Source organism: Mustelus asterias, chromosome 11, assembly GCF_964213995.1.
Source record: "Mustelus asterias chromosome 11, sMusAst1.hap1.1, whole genome shotgun sequence".
Lineage (NCBI taxonomy): Eukaryota > Metazoa > Chordata > Chondrichthyes > Carcharhiniformes > Triakidae > Mustelus > Mustelus asterias.
The window spans coordinates 26,668,011-26,682,813 of NC_135811.1; the positions used below are offsets into that span (position 1 = coordinate 26,668,011).

The 14,803-nt window shown below is 44.9% G+C and overlaps 1 protein-coding gene across 1 annotated transcript in view; it reads left to right on the forward strand.

The window, feature by feature from the left end:
* Window positions 1-14,803, forward strand: part of gucy2g (guanylate cyclase 2g) — a 75,096-nt gene that overhangs the window by 43,528 nt on the left and 16,765 nt on the right. Inside the window, exons 12-14 of the mRNA XM_078224333.1 lie at window positions 2,146-2,217; window positions 5,959-6,127; window positions 6,224-6,379. Of these exons, the coding sequence (XP_078080459.1) occupies window positions 2,146-2,217; window positions 5,959-6,127; window positions 6,224-6,379 (397 nt within the window). The remainder of the gene's footprint in view (window positions 1-2,145; window positions 2,218-5,958; window positions 6,128-6,223; window positions 6,380-14,803) is intronic.

A 14,803-nucleotide genomic window follows, 5' to 3' on the forward strand; every position in this document is an offset into this window, starting at 1 on the left:
GTTTTCTTTTGAACGGGATTAACACTGCAATATAAAATTACGCAGTGTAGTTGGTGGAACAATGTGGCTTTAAACAAAAAGCGATCAAGAGTCAGACAGATATATATATTGCATATATTCAGAGCAAGAGGATAGCAAGAGAAGGAGTAGGCCTACTCAAGGTCAGTGGAGGGAAGTCATATTTGGAGCCACAGGAAGTGGGTGAGTTCCTTAAGGAGTATTTTGTATCAGTATTCACAAGAGAAGGACATGATGGATGTTAAGGTCAGGGGTAAGTGTGTGAACGCATAGAGAATGTCAATATATTGAAGGAAGAAGTGTTGGGTATCCTAAATTGCATTAAGGTAGTCAAGTCCTCGGGGCTGGATGGGATCCATCCCAGGTTACTGTGGGAGGCAAGGGGAGAAGTAGCTGGGGCTTTAACAGATATCTTCACATGCTCTTTGACCACAGGTGAGATTCCAGAGGACTAGAGAATAGCCAATGTTGCTCCCTTGTTTAAGAAAAGAAGCAGGGATAATCCAGGAAATTATAAGCCAATGAGCCTGACGGAGAAGATACTGAGGGACAGGATATATGCACATTTGGAAGAAACTGGACTAGTTAGTGATGGGCAGCAAGGTTTTGTACGGGGAAGGTCATATCTCACCAACATGTTTCATTTTTCTGAAGCGGTGACAATGATAATTGATGAGGGAAGGGCAGTGGATGTAATTTATGTGGACTTTAGTAAGGTGTTTGACAAGGTCCCACATGGCAGATTGGTACAAAAACTAAAATCACATGGGATTGGGGTGGGCTTGCGAGATGGATACCCAGAGTAGTGGTGGAAGGGTGTTTTTCAGAATGGAGATCTGTAGCTAGTGGTGTTCCGCAGGGGTCAGTGCTGGGACCTCTGTTTGTAGTAAATATAAATGATTTGGAGAAAAATGTGGTTGGTCTGATTAGTAAGTTTGCGGATGACACAAAGGTTGGTGGAGTTGCTGATAGTGCTGGGGATTGTCAGAGGATACAACAGGATAGAGATAGATTAGAGACTTGGGCACAGAAATGGCAGATGGAGTTTAATCCAGACAAATGTGAGGTGATGCATTTTGGAGGATCAAATTTAGGTATGAATTATACTATAAATGGAAGAACCCTTAGGAACATTAACATACAGACGGATCTGGGAGTGCAGATCCAAGGTTCCCTAAAGTGGCAACACAAGTGGCCAAGATGATTAAGAAGGCATATGGCATGCTTGCCTTCATCAGCCGGGGCATTGAGTACAAGAGTTGGGAAATCATGTTCCGCCAAATAAAACCTTGGTTAGGCCTCATTTGGAGTATTGCATGCAGTTCTGGTCACCACGCTATCAGAAGGTGGAAGCTTTGGAGAGAGTGCAAAGAAGGTTCACCAGGATTGCCTGGTCTGGAGGGTGTTGGCTATGAGGAGAGGTTGAATAAATAGGATTGTTTTCCCTGAAAAGACAGAGGTTGAGGGGAGACCTGATGGAGGTCTACAAAATTCCGAGAGGCATAGACAGGGTGGATAGTCAGAGGCTTTTTCCTAGGGTGGAAGTGTCAATTACAAGGGGGCACAGGTTCAAGGTGAGAGGGGGAATGTTTAAGGGAGATGTGTGGGGGAAAATTTTCACGCAGAGAGTGGTGGGTGCCTGGAACGTGCTGCCAGAGGAGGTGGTCGAAACAGACACATTAGCAACATTTAAGAGGCATCTGGATGGGTACATGAATAGGGAGGAAATAGAGGGATACAGACCGAGTAAAGGCAGAAGGTTTTTATTTAGTTTAGTTAGGGCATTGTGATTGGCACAGGCTTGGAGGGCAGAAGGGCCTGTTTCTGTGCTGTACCTTTCTTTGTTTATTGTTCTAGATGCTGCTCGTTACAGTACCCAGTGTGTGTGTACATGTGTGTTTGTGTGTTTGTGTGTGTGTGTGCATGTGTGTGTGTGTGTGTGTGTATGTATATGTGTGTGTGATCAAGCATCTGGCAAAGGCACTTATCCATTCACAGCTGCAGCTAAGCTTCCAATATTTAGCGTTATTTTCTTCCATTCACAAAGGTGAATGAAAAAGTCAGCACACATTTATCGACTGTCAGTGGATATGTTCTAAATACAGCTATTCCATTTTCTCTCACCAGGATATCTTGAAAAACACAGATCTTGAACTTGACTGGACTTTCAAGCTCTCACTTGCTTACGATATAGTAAATGTAAGTCAGGTTTTATATGTCCAAAGATGTGCGGGTTAGGTTGATTGGCCATGCTAAAATTGCCCTTAGTGTCCTGAGATGCGTAGGTTAAAGGGATTAGTGGGTAAAATATATGGGGGTAGGGCCGGGGTGGGATTGTGGTCGGTGCAGACTCGATGGGCCGAATGGCCTCTTTCTGTGCTGTAGGGTTTCTATGATTCTATGATTCTATGTTGAACGTAATAAAGTACATGTTAATTATGATATCCATTTGTGAGTGGAATTGAATTTAAAAACGGCCTGATATTCTCATTAAAAACCATGTACGTTTGAAATGCAACTTTCTTGCTTATATCGGCTGAATGTTAGCCCCCTTCCCACCCCCAAGCTGTTTCCCCCATAATAAGCTGGGAGAGAAGGTGCCAAAAACGGCAGCCTGACCACCATGTTGAAATAAATAATTAAAGGACGATTGAGCTTGTTACCAAGCCAATTGACCGAGATATTAAGGCATGGGCGGGAGTGGGCAGACTGTTCATGATGCCTAGTTGAAAAAAGGTAGGAAGAAAGGGGGGGGGCATATCATTTGAAAGGTTTCCTGAGAGCATTGATGGCACCTCTCAAGATGTTACACCCCACACTTCAGTGGGTGGCATGGTGCCACAGTGGTTAGCACTGCTGCCTCACAGCACCAGGGACCCAGGTTCAATTCCGGCCTCGGGGGACTATTTGTGCTGAGTTTGCACATTTTCCCCGTGTCTGCGTGGATTTCCTCCCACAGTTCAAAGATTTGATTTGATTTGATTTATTATTGTCACATGGATTAACATACAGTGAAAAGTATTGTTCCTTGCGCACCATACATCCAAAGAATACTGTTCATAGAGAAGGAAATGAGAGAGTGAAGAATGTAATGTTACAGTCATAGCTAGGGTGTAGAGAAAGATCAATTTAATGCAAACTAAGTCCGTTCAAAAGTCTGACAGCAGCAGGGAAGAAGCTGTTCTTGAGTCGGTTGGTACGTGACCTCAGATTTTTGTATCTTTTTCCCGACGGAAGAAGATGGAAGAGAGAATGTCCAGGGTGCGTGGGGTCCTTAATTATGCTGGCTGCTTTGCTGAGGCAGCGGGAAGTGTAGACAGAGTCAATGGATGGGAGGCTGGTTTGTGTGATGGATTGGGCTACATTCATGACCTTTTGTAGTTCCTTGCAGTCTTGGGCAGAGCAGGAGCCATACCAAGCTGTGATACAGCCAGAAAGAATGCTTTCTATGGTGCATCTGTAAATGTTGGTGAGAGTCGTAGCGGACATGTCAAATTTCCTTAGTCTTCTGAGAACGTAGAGGCGTTGGTGGGCTCTCTTAACTATAGTGTCGGCATGGGGGACCAGGACAGGTTGTTGGTGATCTGGACACCTAAAAACTTGAAGCTCTCGACACTTTCTACTTCGTCCCCATTGATATAGACAGGGGCATGTTCTCCTTTACACTTCCTGAAGTCGATGACAATCTCCTTTGTTTTGTTGACATTGAGGGAGAGATTATTGTTGCCATACCAGTTCACCAGATTCTCTATCTCATTCGTGTGCTGTCATTGTTTAAGATCCGACCCACTATGGTGGTGTCGTCAGCAAACTTGAAAATTGAATTGGAGGGGAACTTAGCCACACAGTAATAGGTGTATAAGGAGTCTAGTTGGGGGCTAAGAACACAGTCTTGTGAGGCACCGGTGTTGAGGATGATCATGGAGGAGGTGTTGTTGCCTATGCTTACTGATTGTGGTCTGTGAGTTAGGAAGTTCAGGATCCAGTTGCAGAGGGAGGTGCCGAGGCCCAGGCCCTGGTGTTTGTGCAGGTTAGGTGGATTGGCTATGCTAAATTGCCCCTTAATGTCTCAAGATGTGTAGGTTAGATGGATTAGCCATTGTAAATGCGCAGGGTTACAGGGATAAGGCAGGGGAGAGGGCCATGGTAAGATAGGCTGTCAGAGACCCAGTGCAGACTCGATGGGCTGAATGGCCTCTTCTACACTACAGGAATTCTGTGATTCCAATTTGTCAACTTTCCTCCCGCAATTCTAAGTTGATTGGCCATGCTAAATTGACCCTAGTGTCAGGGATTAGCCGGGTAAATAGGTGGGGTTACAGGAATAGGGCCAGGGTGGGATTGTGTTTGGTGTAGACTCAATAGGCCAAATGGCCTCTTTCTGCTCTGTAGGAATTCTATGATTCAATCAGCACCTCTTTTCTGATGCAATGGAATAGTTGTTCCCTTTGAAATTTGGCATTCTTGTATCTGTCCTGATGAGTACAAGATGAAAAGTTTTGACAGCATGTCTCTTTTTTCAGTGACATTTAGGTTTTTGTTTTTGATTTCCAACATTCAGCTTTTTATTTTTCCTTTTTATCCACAAAAATGACCCATGAATGAAAATATTCTGATTCTGTTCCCAAGCTCTGCAATTTATCTGAATCTTGTAAGATGATATTTCACTTTTAATGCTCCACGCGCCAATGCTGCTCAAGAGTGAAATATCAAAATACAATTGAAATCGCACGTATGATCAAAAGATTACACATTACTAGAATTACATAGATTCTGGCACCAAGCCCATGCCAGATTTAATAAATTTTCTACTGTACATTCCCAGTATTTTTTGGAGGTTGCAGAGGATTTAATGAAAGATAAAGACAATTTGGGGGTGCTCTGCCACCATATTAATTGCTCCTTAGGTTATTTGTGTTTATCGAGTATAAATTGAATACAAGAGCAATGAGAGCTTATTGGAGCTTTATAAATCACCACCACCCTTCCCAAGGACAACTAAGGATAAGCAACAAATGCTGGCCATGCCTGTGATGTGCCACATCCCATGAAATAATAAGAACAAATCATTGATTAGGCCTCAGCTGGAGTATTGGTGACAATTCTGGCAACCACTTGTCAGAGAAGAGGTAAGTGGCACAGTGGTTAGCACTGCTGCCTCCCAGTGCCAGGGACCCATGATCGATTCTTGGCTTGGGTCATTGTCTGTGCAGAGTCTGCACATTCTCCCCGAGTCTAGCCGTGCTAAATTCTCCCTCAGTGTACCCGAACAGGCGCCGGAGTGTGGCGACTTCACCATAATGTCGTTGCAGTGTTAATGTAAGCTACCAGTGACACTAATAAATAAACTTAAAGGCCTTATAAAGGGAACAGAGGGAGTTTACCAGAGATGAGGGACTTCAATTATGATGAGGGGTTAGAAAAGTTTGGATATTTTTGCCTGGAACTGTGATGATGACCTTTTCAAGATGGTTGATAGAGTAGCGAGAGGAAAAGCATTCCCTTCTACAAGTGAGTTCAGTAACAAGAGATCATAGATGCAAAACCACAGGCAAAAGATTGAGGGCGAGGATGAGGAAATTCTTTTCTCACTCACTCAGGAACTGAAACTCCTATAAGGAGGTGGGAGCTGAATCCATAAATAATTTTAAAAGGGAGTCGGATAGGTGAGGAACAAACAAAAAGCAGGAATGTGGGACTAAGCACAGCTGTTCCTTTCATAGCAAGCCCAGGCGCGACGGGCTGAATGGTCTCCTTCGTTGCTCTAAGTTTTTATGATTTCTAACCAGCATTTTGATAATTTTGGCTTCAACCTTCGACCTTGCCTCAGGTTTCCTTAGATTCAGGGTCGCTGGTCACAATTAAACAAAACTGTTGCGATTAACTGTCTCAGAGCAAAGGTCAGCGCTGAAGCTAATGATTTTTAAAACTTTGATATAGGGAATGATATTTTTGCACGGCAGTCCACTGGCGTCTCATGGGAACTTACAACCTAAAACCTGTCTGGTAGACAGTCGGATGCAAGTGAAGATATCAGGATTTGGCCTGTGGGAGTTTCGATATGGAACCAAAAGGAAAGTGATTATTGGGGAAGAGATAAACTATGAAGGTACATTCAATCACTGTTAAAGGGTGGTTAAGAGAAAGCTTACCTTGAGGAATTTGCTATCCATTCTCCACATGTATTCAATTTATCTCCCTGCAGAGCTGTACTGGACTGCCCCAGAACTGCTGCGACTTAGTGAATATCCATTGAATGGAACACAGAAAGGAGATGTGTATAGCTTTGCCATTATTATAAGAGAGTTGCTGTATCATGGGGATATGGGACCCTTCCATGATTATCAGTTGAGCCCAGAAGGTAAAGCAGTGATTTATATCAACTGGTATAGTTTCTCTTCCTTCCTCCTCTTCCTGCTCCACCTCATACTGCCCCTCCTCTTCCTCAGCTTGTCATTGTATAGCCGGTAACTTTGGCGAAATTTTGCACCATATACCTTGACAGGCGCTCTGCCGAGTACTGCAGGGTTCTCCCAGAGTGCACGAATCAACAGAAACATTGTTTAAGCACTCAATTGTCTGTTCAATTGCATTTCACGTGGCAGTGTAGCTTTCATCATCTGTGTGCTGCCCATGTAAGATAGTACGTCAAAGTCAAGAACCATGATCGCGCTGCAGCCACCCTCTGTCTGGCTGTGGTGGTTCAAATGACGATGATACAGAGGACTGGCATTGAATGAAGACATCATGACTGCTGCCAGGGTATGGGGGATTAATAGGAATACAGGACTTGGAACCAGGAGTAGGCCATTCAGCCCTTTGACCCTCCTCTGCCATTCAATAAAATCATGTCTGATTTCGCTGTGGTCTCAACAACATTTTCCCGTCTGCACCCCCATAACCCTTGACCTCCTTGTCGATCAAAAATCTATCTAACTCAGCCTTGAATGAATTCAATGACCCAGCCTTCACTGCTTTCAAGGGAAGAGAATTCCACACACTAACCACCTTCTCAGAAAAAAACCATTCGAATCACCTTATAAGGTGATTCTTACTCTTAAGCTGTGTCCCCTAGTGCTGATCTCTCCCACAAGGGGAAACAGCTTCTCCGTATCCACCCTTTGAAGACAGATCTTTATATGTTTCAATATGATCATCCTGCATTCCTCAACTCCAATGGCTATAGGCCCAACCTGTTCAACCTTTCTTCTTAAGATAAGCCTTGCATCCCAAGAATGAGTCAAGTGAACCTTCTCTGAGCTGCTTCTACACAATTATATATTTTCTGAATAAGGAGACCAAAACTGTACAAAGTATTCTATAAGTGATCTCATTGAGGCCCTGTACAGCTGCAGAAAAACTTCCCTACTTTTATATTCCGTTCCCCTTGCAATGCAAAACAACATTCCATTTGTCTTCCTAATCACTTGGTGTATCTTCTTACTAACATTTTGTGATTCCTGTACTAGGACACTCAGATCTCTCACTGTTACCGAGTTCTCCATTCAAATAGTACACTGTTTTTCAGTTCTTCCTGTCAAAGTGGACCAGTTCATATTTTCCCACATTATTCTCCATCTGTCAAATTTTTACTCATTCATTTAACCCATCTATTGCCCTTTGGAGACCCTTTACCTCCTCTTGACAACTTACTTTCCTGACTATCAGGATCATCAAGAAATTTAGCTTTCGGTCCCTTCATCTAAATCATTGATATAGTTTGCAAAACAGTTCCTGTTTGCACTGGTTCCTGTGGCACTTCACAGTTACAGGTTACCAACCCGTAAAAGACTAAGTTATCCCTACCTCTGTTTTCTGTTAGCTAAGCAACTTCAACAACACACAGGAAGCTTGACACCATCCAGGACAAAGCAGCCCCACTTGATTGGCACCACATCTACAAACATCCACTCCCTCCACCACCGACGCTCATTAGCAGCAGTGTGTACTATCTACAAGATGCACTGCGGCAATTCACCAAAGATCCTTAGACAGCACCTTCCAAACCCATGACCACTTCCATCTAGAAGGACAAGGGCAGCAGATACATGGGAACACCACCAACTCAAGTTCCCCTCCAAGCCACTCATCACCCTGACTTGGAAATATATCGCTGTTCTTTTGCAGTCGCTGGGTCAAAATCCTGCAATTCCCTCCCTAATGACATTGTGGGTCAACCCACAGCCCACGGACTGCAGTGATTCAAGAAGGCAGCTCACCACCACCTTCTCAAGGGCAACTAGGGATGGGCAATAAATGTTGGCCAGCCAGCGGCGCCCATGTCCCATGAATGAAATTAAAACAAAGCAATCCTTAATCCATGCTAATATGTTCCCCATATTCCATTTTCTCTTATCTTGTGTAGTTAGCTTTGATGTGACACCTTATCAAATACCTTTTTGAAATCCAAATACTCAACATCTACAGATTCCCCTTTAAGTTTATTTATTTTATTTAAAGTTTTTTAAAAGTTTATTTTGTTAGTGCCACAAATAGGTTTACATTAACACTGCAATGATGTTACTATGAAAATCTCTTAATCTTCACACTCCGGCACCTGTTCAGGTGCACTGAGGGAGAATTTAGCATGGCCAATGCACCTAACCAGCACATCTTTTGGACTGTGGGAGGTAACCGGAGCACCCAGAGGAAACCCATGGAGACACGGGGAGAATGTGCAGACTCTGCACAGACAGTGACCCAAGCTGGGAATTGAACCCAGGTACCTGGCGCTGCGAAGCAGCAGTGCTAACCGCTGTGCCACCATGCCGCCCCTTTATCTACATCACTTTCTCAAAAAACTCAAATAAATTAAACACAATTTTCCTTTCACAAAAACCATGTTAACTCTACCTTTCTTAAATATCCTGATATAACCTCCTTAATAGTGCACTGCATATCATCACACACCAGTTGGACATTGGGGGAGTGGTTGTAGTATGTAGTACATTTCAGAATTTGCTTTGGCACCTGCAAAGTGACGTGCAAAGGGAAGGGAGTGAGCAGTCTGTGGAGGGATCCCCTGTGGTTGTCCCCCTCCAAAATAGGTATATTGTTTTGGATTCTGTGGAGGGGGATGACCCTCCAGGGGTAAGCCATGAGGACCAGATCGCCTCCACGGAGACAGGCTCAGGGGTCCGGAAGGGAAAGAAGGGGTTTAGGAGAGCGATAGTTGTGGGGGACGCAATGGTTAGAGGCACGGACAGGCGGTTCTGTGGGAGTGAACGAGAATCCAGGATGGTAGTCTGCCTCCCTGGTGCCGGGGTACTGGATGTCTCCGAGAGGGTAGGAAGCATATTTAAAAAGGAAGGTAGTCAAACGGATGTGATTGTACACATTGGTGAAAATGATGTAGGTAGGAAGAGCAGGGGGGTCATACGAGAGAAATTCAGGGAGTTGGGTGCTAGGCTAAAAAGTAAGGCCTCCAGGGTAGCAATCTCTGGACTGCTCCCAGTGTCTAGTGCAAGTGAGGCTCGGAACAGGGAGATTCTACAGTTGAACGCGTGGCTAAAGGACTGGTGCAAGAGGGAGGGTTTTAAATTCATAGATAACTGGGAAATCTTCAAGTCAGGATGGCAACTGTACAGAAAGGATGGGTTACACCTCAACTGGAAGGGAGCAAATATCCTGGCTGGGAGTTTTGCTAGAGTGTTTCGGCAGGATTTAAACTAGTGTGGCAGGGGGGTGGGGAACAAAACAGTAGGTCAGTAAATACTGAGGCTGGGGTTGAGCTGGGGGCCAGGGCAAGGCTAGCTAAGAAGAGGAGCACTCTGGAGGAGGATGACCTGAGTGGGCCTGGAGGTCTGGAGTGCATTTGCTTCAATGCGAGGAGCGTAACGGGTAAAACAGACGAACTTAGGGCCTTAATGCTTATGCGGAATTTGGATGTGGTTGCGGTGACGGAAACTTGGTTAAAAGAAGGACAGGACTGGCAGCTGAATATTCCGGGGTATAAGTGTTTTAGGCGAGACAGAGGAGGGGCTAAAAAAGGTGGGGGAGTAGCGATATTAGTTAAGGAGCATATTACCGTGGTGCAGAGGGTAGACAACTTAGAGGGGTCATGTACTGAGTCGCTGTGGGTGGAACTCAGAAACAGGAAGGGTGCAGTCACTATGCTGGGGGTGTACTACAGACCACCCAACAGCCCACGGGAAGTGGAGGAAAGGATATGTCAGGAGATTCTGGATAGGTGCAGAAAAAATAGGGTTGTTGTAGTGGGGGACTTTAATTTCCCTGGCACAGACTGGAAAGTGCTTAGAGCTGGGGGTCCGGACGGGGAGGAATTTGTAAAATGCGTACTGGAAGGTTCTTTGGAACAGTATGTAGATAGCCCGACTAGAGAGGGGGCTATACTGGACCTAGTTCTGGGAAATGAGCCCGGTCAGGTCGTCAAAGTTTTGGTAGGGGAACATGTGGCAAATAGTGACCACAACTCTGTTAACTTTAGGATAGTAATGGACAAGGATGAGTGCTGTCCTATGGGCAGGGTGCTAAATTGGGGGAAGGCTAACTATAGCCGGATTTGGCAGGAATTGGTGGATGTTGATTGGGAGAGGATGTTCGAGGGTAAGTCCGCGTCTGGCATGTGGGAGTCTTTTAAGGAACTATTGATAAGGCTGCAGGATAGGCATGTGCCTGTAAAAAGGAAAGATAGGAAAGGTAGGATTCGAGAGCCGTGGATAACCAGGGAAATTGAGGATCTGATTAAAATGAAAAGGGAGGCGTACGTTAAGTCCAGGCAACTGAAAACAGATGGAGCTCTGGAGGAATACAGAGAGAGTAGGAAAGAACTCAAACGGGGAGTTAGAAGGGCAAAAAGAGAACACGAGATGTTCTTGGCAGGCAGGATTAAGGAGAATCCTAAGGCATTCTATTCATACGTTAGGAACAAAAGAGTTGTCAGGGAGAAAATCGGACCTCTCAGGGACAAAGGAGGGGAATTATGCTTAGAACCCAAGGGAATAGGGGAGATCCTAAATGAATACTTTGCATCGGTATTCACGAAGGAGAGGGACGTGTTAACCGGGAGTGTCTCGGAGGGAAGTGTTAACCCGTTAGAGAAAATCTCCATTACAAGAGAGGAAGTGTTAGGTTTTTTAGGGAACATTAAAACTGACAAAGCCCCAGGGCCTGATGGCATCTATCCTCGACTGCTCAGGGAGACGAGAGATGAAATTGCTGGGCCTCTGACGGAAATCTTTGTCGCTTCTTTGGACACGGGTGAGGTCCCTGAGGATTGGAGGATAGCGAATGTGGTCCCGTTGTTTAAGAAGGGTAGCAGGGATAACCCAGGAAATTATAGGTCGGTGAGCTTGACGTCCGTGGTAGGGAAGTTGTTGGAGAGGATTCTTAGAGACAGGATGTATGTGCATTTAGAACGGAACAATCTCATTAGTGACAGACAGCATGGTTTTGTAAGAGGGAGGTCGTGCCTTACAAATTTGGTGGAGTTTTTTGAGGAAGTGACAAAAACGGTTGATGAAGGAAGGGCCGTGGATGTCGTCTATATGGATTTCAGTAAGGCATTTGACAAAGTCCCACATGGCAGGTTGGTTAAGAAGGTTAAGGCTCATGGGATACAAGGAGAAGTGGCTAGATGGGTGGAGAACTGGCTTGGCCATAGGAGACAGAGGGTAGTGGTCGAAGGGTCTTTTTCCGGCTGGAGGTCTGTGACCAGTGGTGTTCCGCAGGGCTCTGTACTGGGACCTCTGCTATGTGTGATATATATAAATGATTTGGAAGAAGGTGTAACTGGTGTAATCAGCAAGTTTGCGGATGACACGAAGATGGCTGGACTTGCGGATAGCGAAGAGCATTGTCGGGCAATACAGCAGGATATAGATAGGCTGGAAAATTGGGCGGAGAGGTGGCAGATGGAGTTTAATCCGGATAAATGCGAAGTGATGCATTTTGGAAGAAATAATGTAGGGAGGAGTTATACAATAAATGGCAGAGTCATCAGGAGTATAGAAACACAGAGGGACCTAGATGTGCAAGTCCACAAATCCTTGAAGGTGGCAACACAGGTGGAGAAGGTGGTGAAGAAGGCATATGGTATGCTTGCCTTTATAGGACGGGGTATAGAGTATAAAAGCTGGAGTCTGATGATGCAGCTGTATAGAACGCTGGTTAGGCCACATTTGGAGTACTGCGTCCAGTTCTGGTCGCCGCACTACCAGAAGGACGTGGAGGCGTTAGAGAGAGTGCAGAGAAGGTTTACCAGGATGTTGCCTGGTATGGAGGGTCTTGGCTATGAGGAGAGATTGGGTAGACTGGGGTTGTTCTCCTTGGAAAGACGGAGAATGAGGGGAGATCTAATAGAGGTGTACAAGATTATGAAGGGTATAGATAGGGTGAACAGTGGGAAGCTTTTTCCCAGGTCGGAGGTGACGATCACGAGAGGTCACAGGCTCAAGGTGAGAGGGGCGAAGTATAACTCAGATATCAGAGGGACGTTTTTTACACAGAGGGTGGTGGGGGCCTGGAATACTCTGCCAAGTAGGGTGGTGGAGGCAGGCACGCTGACATCGTTTAAGACTTACCTGGATAGTCACATGAGCAGCCTGGGAATGGAGGGATACAAACGATTGGTCTAGTTGGACCAAGGAGCGGCACAGGCTTGGAGGGCCGAAGGGCCTGTTTCCTGTGCTGTACTGTTCTTTGTTCTTTGTTCTTTGTGTGTGCAGTCAATGATATCCTGCACCCTCATGGAGGTACAGCTCATGACAGTTTCCTCTGTGGAGACAAGGAAATGTATGGAGCTCTCTTTTGGAATGGAGATCCTCTCAGCTGGCTGAGAGCTCTATTCCATCTATTTCATCTCTGCCCCTTTCTCCTCCCTCTTCCAGCAGTTTGTGTCTCCTTTGCACATTCCCCCGCTCTTGTTATAGGCCATGGGGATGCAGACTACTGTACCGAAGTCTGGGAGTAAGTCACTTGTGAAGAATCCTACCACCCCCTGTAGACTTCTGTGAATTTAAACAACTCTAAGAACCAGCAAACACTTTACAATCACAGCAACTACGAGTGAAGATTAGCAACTAAGCTGAAAACAGTTGACAGAACTGAGGGAAAGGTGCCTTTCTGCAAGTGAACATATACAGCTGTGTGTGTTTAAGAGATGTTTTACTTGGAAAATTGAGCTCCAAATTGGCAGCACTGATGTCAAATCAGTATTACACACACTCATTAACAACATAATCTGCCAACTCTTAATTCTCCCAGTGGATACTCCTTCAGAATAATTTCATCAAAATCACGCTGGATGTGGCATGTATCAGAGGTGTGTGTGCATGCTGTGGATTCCCAGGTCAAAGCAACACTCACAGCATTGAGAAAAAACAGGCACTACGGTGTCGAATTTAATGCCCCATGCCCCATCCTCCCACCCCGTTTCGTATAGGGCACGGGAACCACTGCAGTCCATGGAATTCATTCTGAGTTCCCTACTATTCACATCAATTTTGAAGGGATTACTTATGGAAAGTCATAATCAGAGTCGTAGAGTACAGGAAAAGGCCATTCAGCCCATCGAGTCTGCACCATGTGAAGTGAATGTCGAAAGTGTGAATAATGTGTCTAGTGTAATTCTTTTCATTTACTGGATGTGGGTGTTGCTGGCTAGGCCAGCATTTATTGCCCATCCCTAGTTACCCTTCAGAAGGTGATGGTGAGCTGCCTTCTTGAACCACTACAATCATTGAATGTATTTAAGACAAAGGTAGATAGGTTCTTGATTAATAAGGGGATCAGGGGTTATGGGGAAAAGGCAGGAGAATGGGGATGAGAAAATTATCAGCCATGATTGAATGGCGGAGCAGACTCGATGGGCTGAGTGGCCTAATTCTGCTCCTATGTCTTACGGTCAGTTCCTGAGGTGCAGTATATCCACAGTGCTGTTAGGAATCCATCTCATGGACGAACAAGTTGTTGTAAATCTGTAGAGATTATCAATAAGGCCAGTGCTGGAATGTCATGTGAAATTTTGGATATGCAACCTTTATATGTATACAGTAGAGCAGATTCAAAAAGGAGCAGAAAGAATAATTGCAGGATTAGATTTTTAAGATAAACTGGCAGAAACAAACTTTCTTCATTAGAAAAAGTACTGAGAAAGACTGGGCAAAGCTATACAATGTAGGATATAAAGTGAGGCAACTATTCTGAAGCTATGGCTAAGATAACCTTGGTGGCGTGAAGGGAGGGAAGTTTCTAATCTGAACCTTTCTACGGGAGATTAAATGGATTGGGTAGAGCCCATGATAGAGTGTTTATATATGCTATGTGATTAATCGGCTTGAAGACAAATGGCCCTTTCTCATTCCATCTTTTCTTATGCTGTTATGCCACAGACAATTTACGCACTTCACAGTACCATATTGCCCCAGATGACTACGGGAGAAGAGTGAATGCAGGTGAGGGGATGTAGGGTGGGGAACTGTATTTGGAAAGTATTGTGTAAGTAGACAAAGTTTCTTTCTTCCCGCCTTAGGTAAGGTAAGGAGAGGGATGAGAGGCCTGAAGACTTGATTAGCTAACTGGTGAATCTGGTTTCTATAGCTTCATTTCAGTACCCTATAAATTCCAGGGTTCTTTAGTGCAGCTGAAGTGAACAAGTGCAGCTTTGGCACTGAGTGCATACCTGGGAGTTTGGTGAGCAGGGAAGGAGGTTGTTCCTTTCCTTTTGCTTTTCCTACCTTTTTCACCCAGTACAAAGGAAAGGAGCTAGCTTTTTGATGAGTATCTATAAGTGGTTAAGGTCTGTTCCAATCCTAAGATTTAAAAT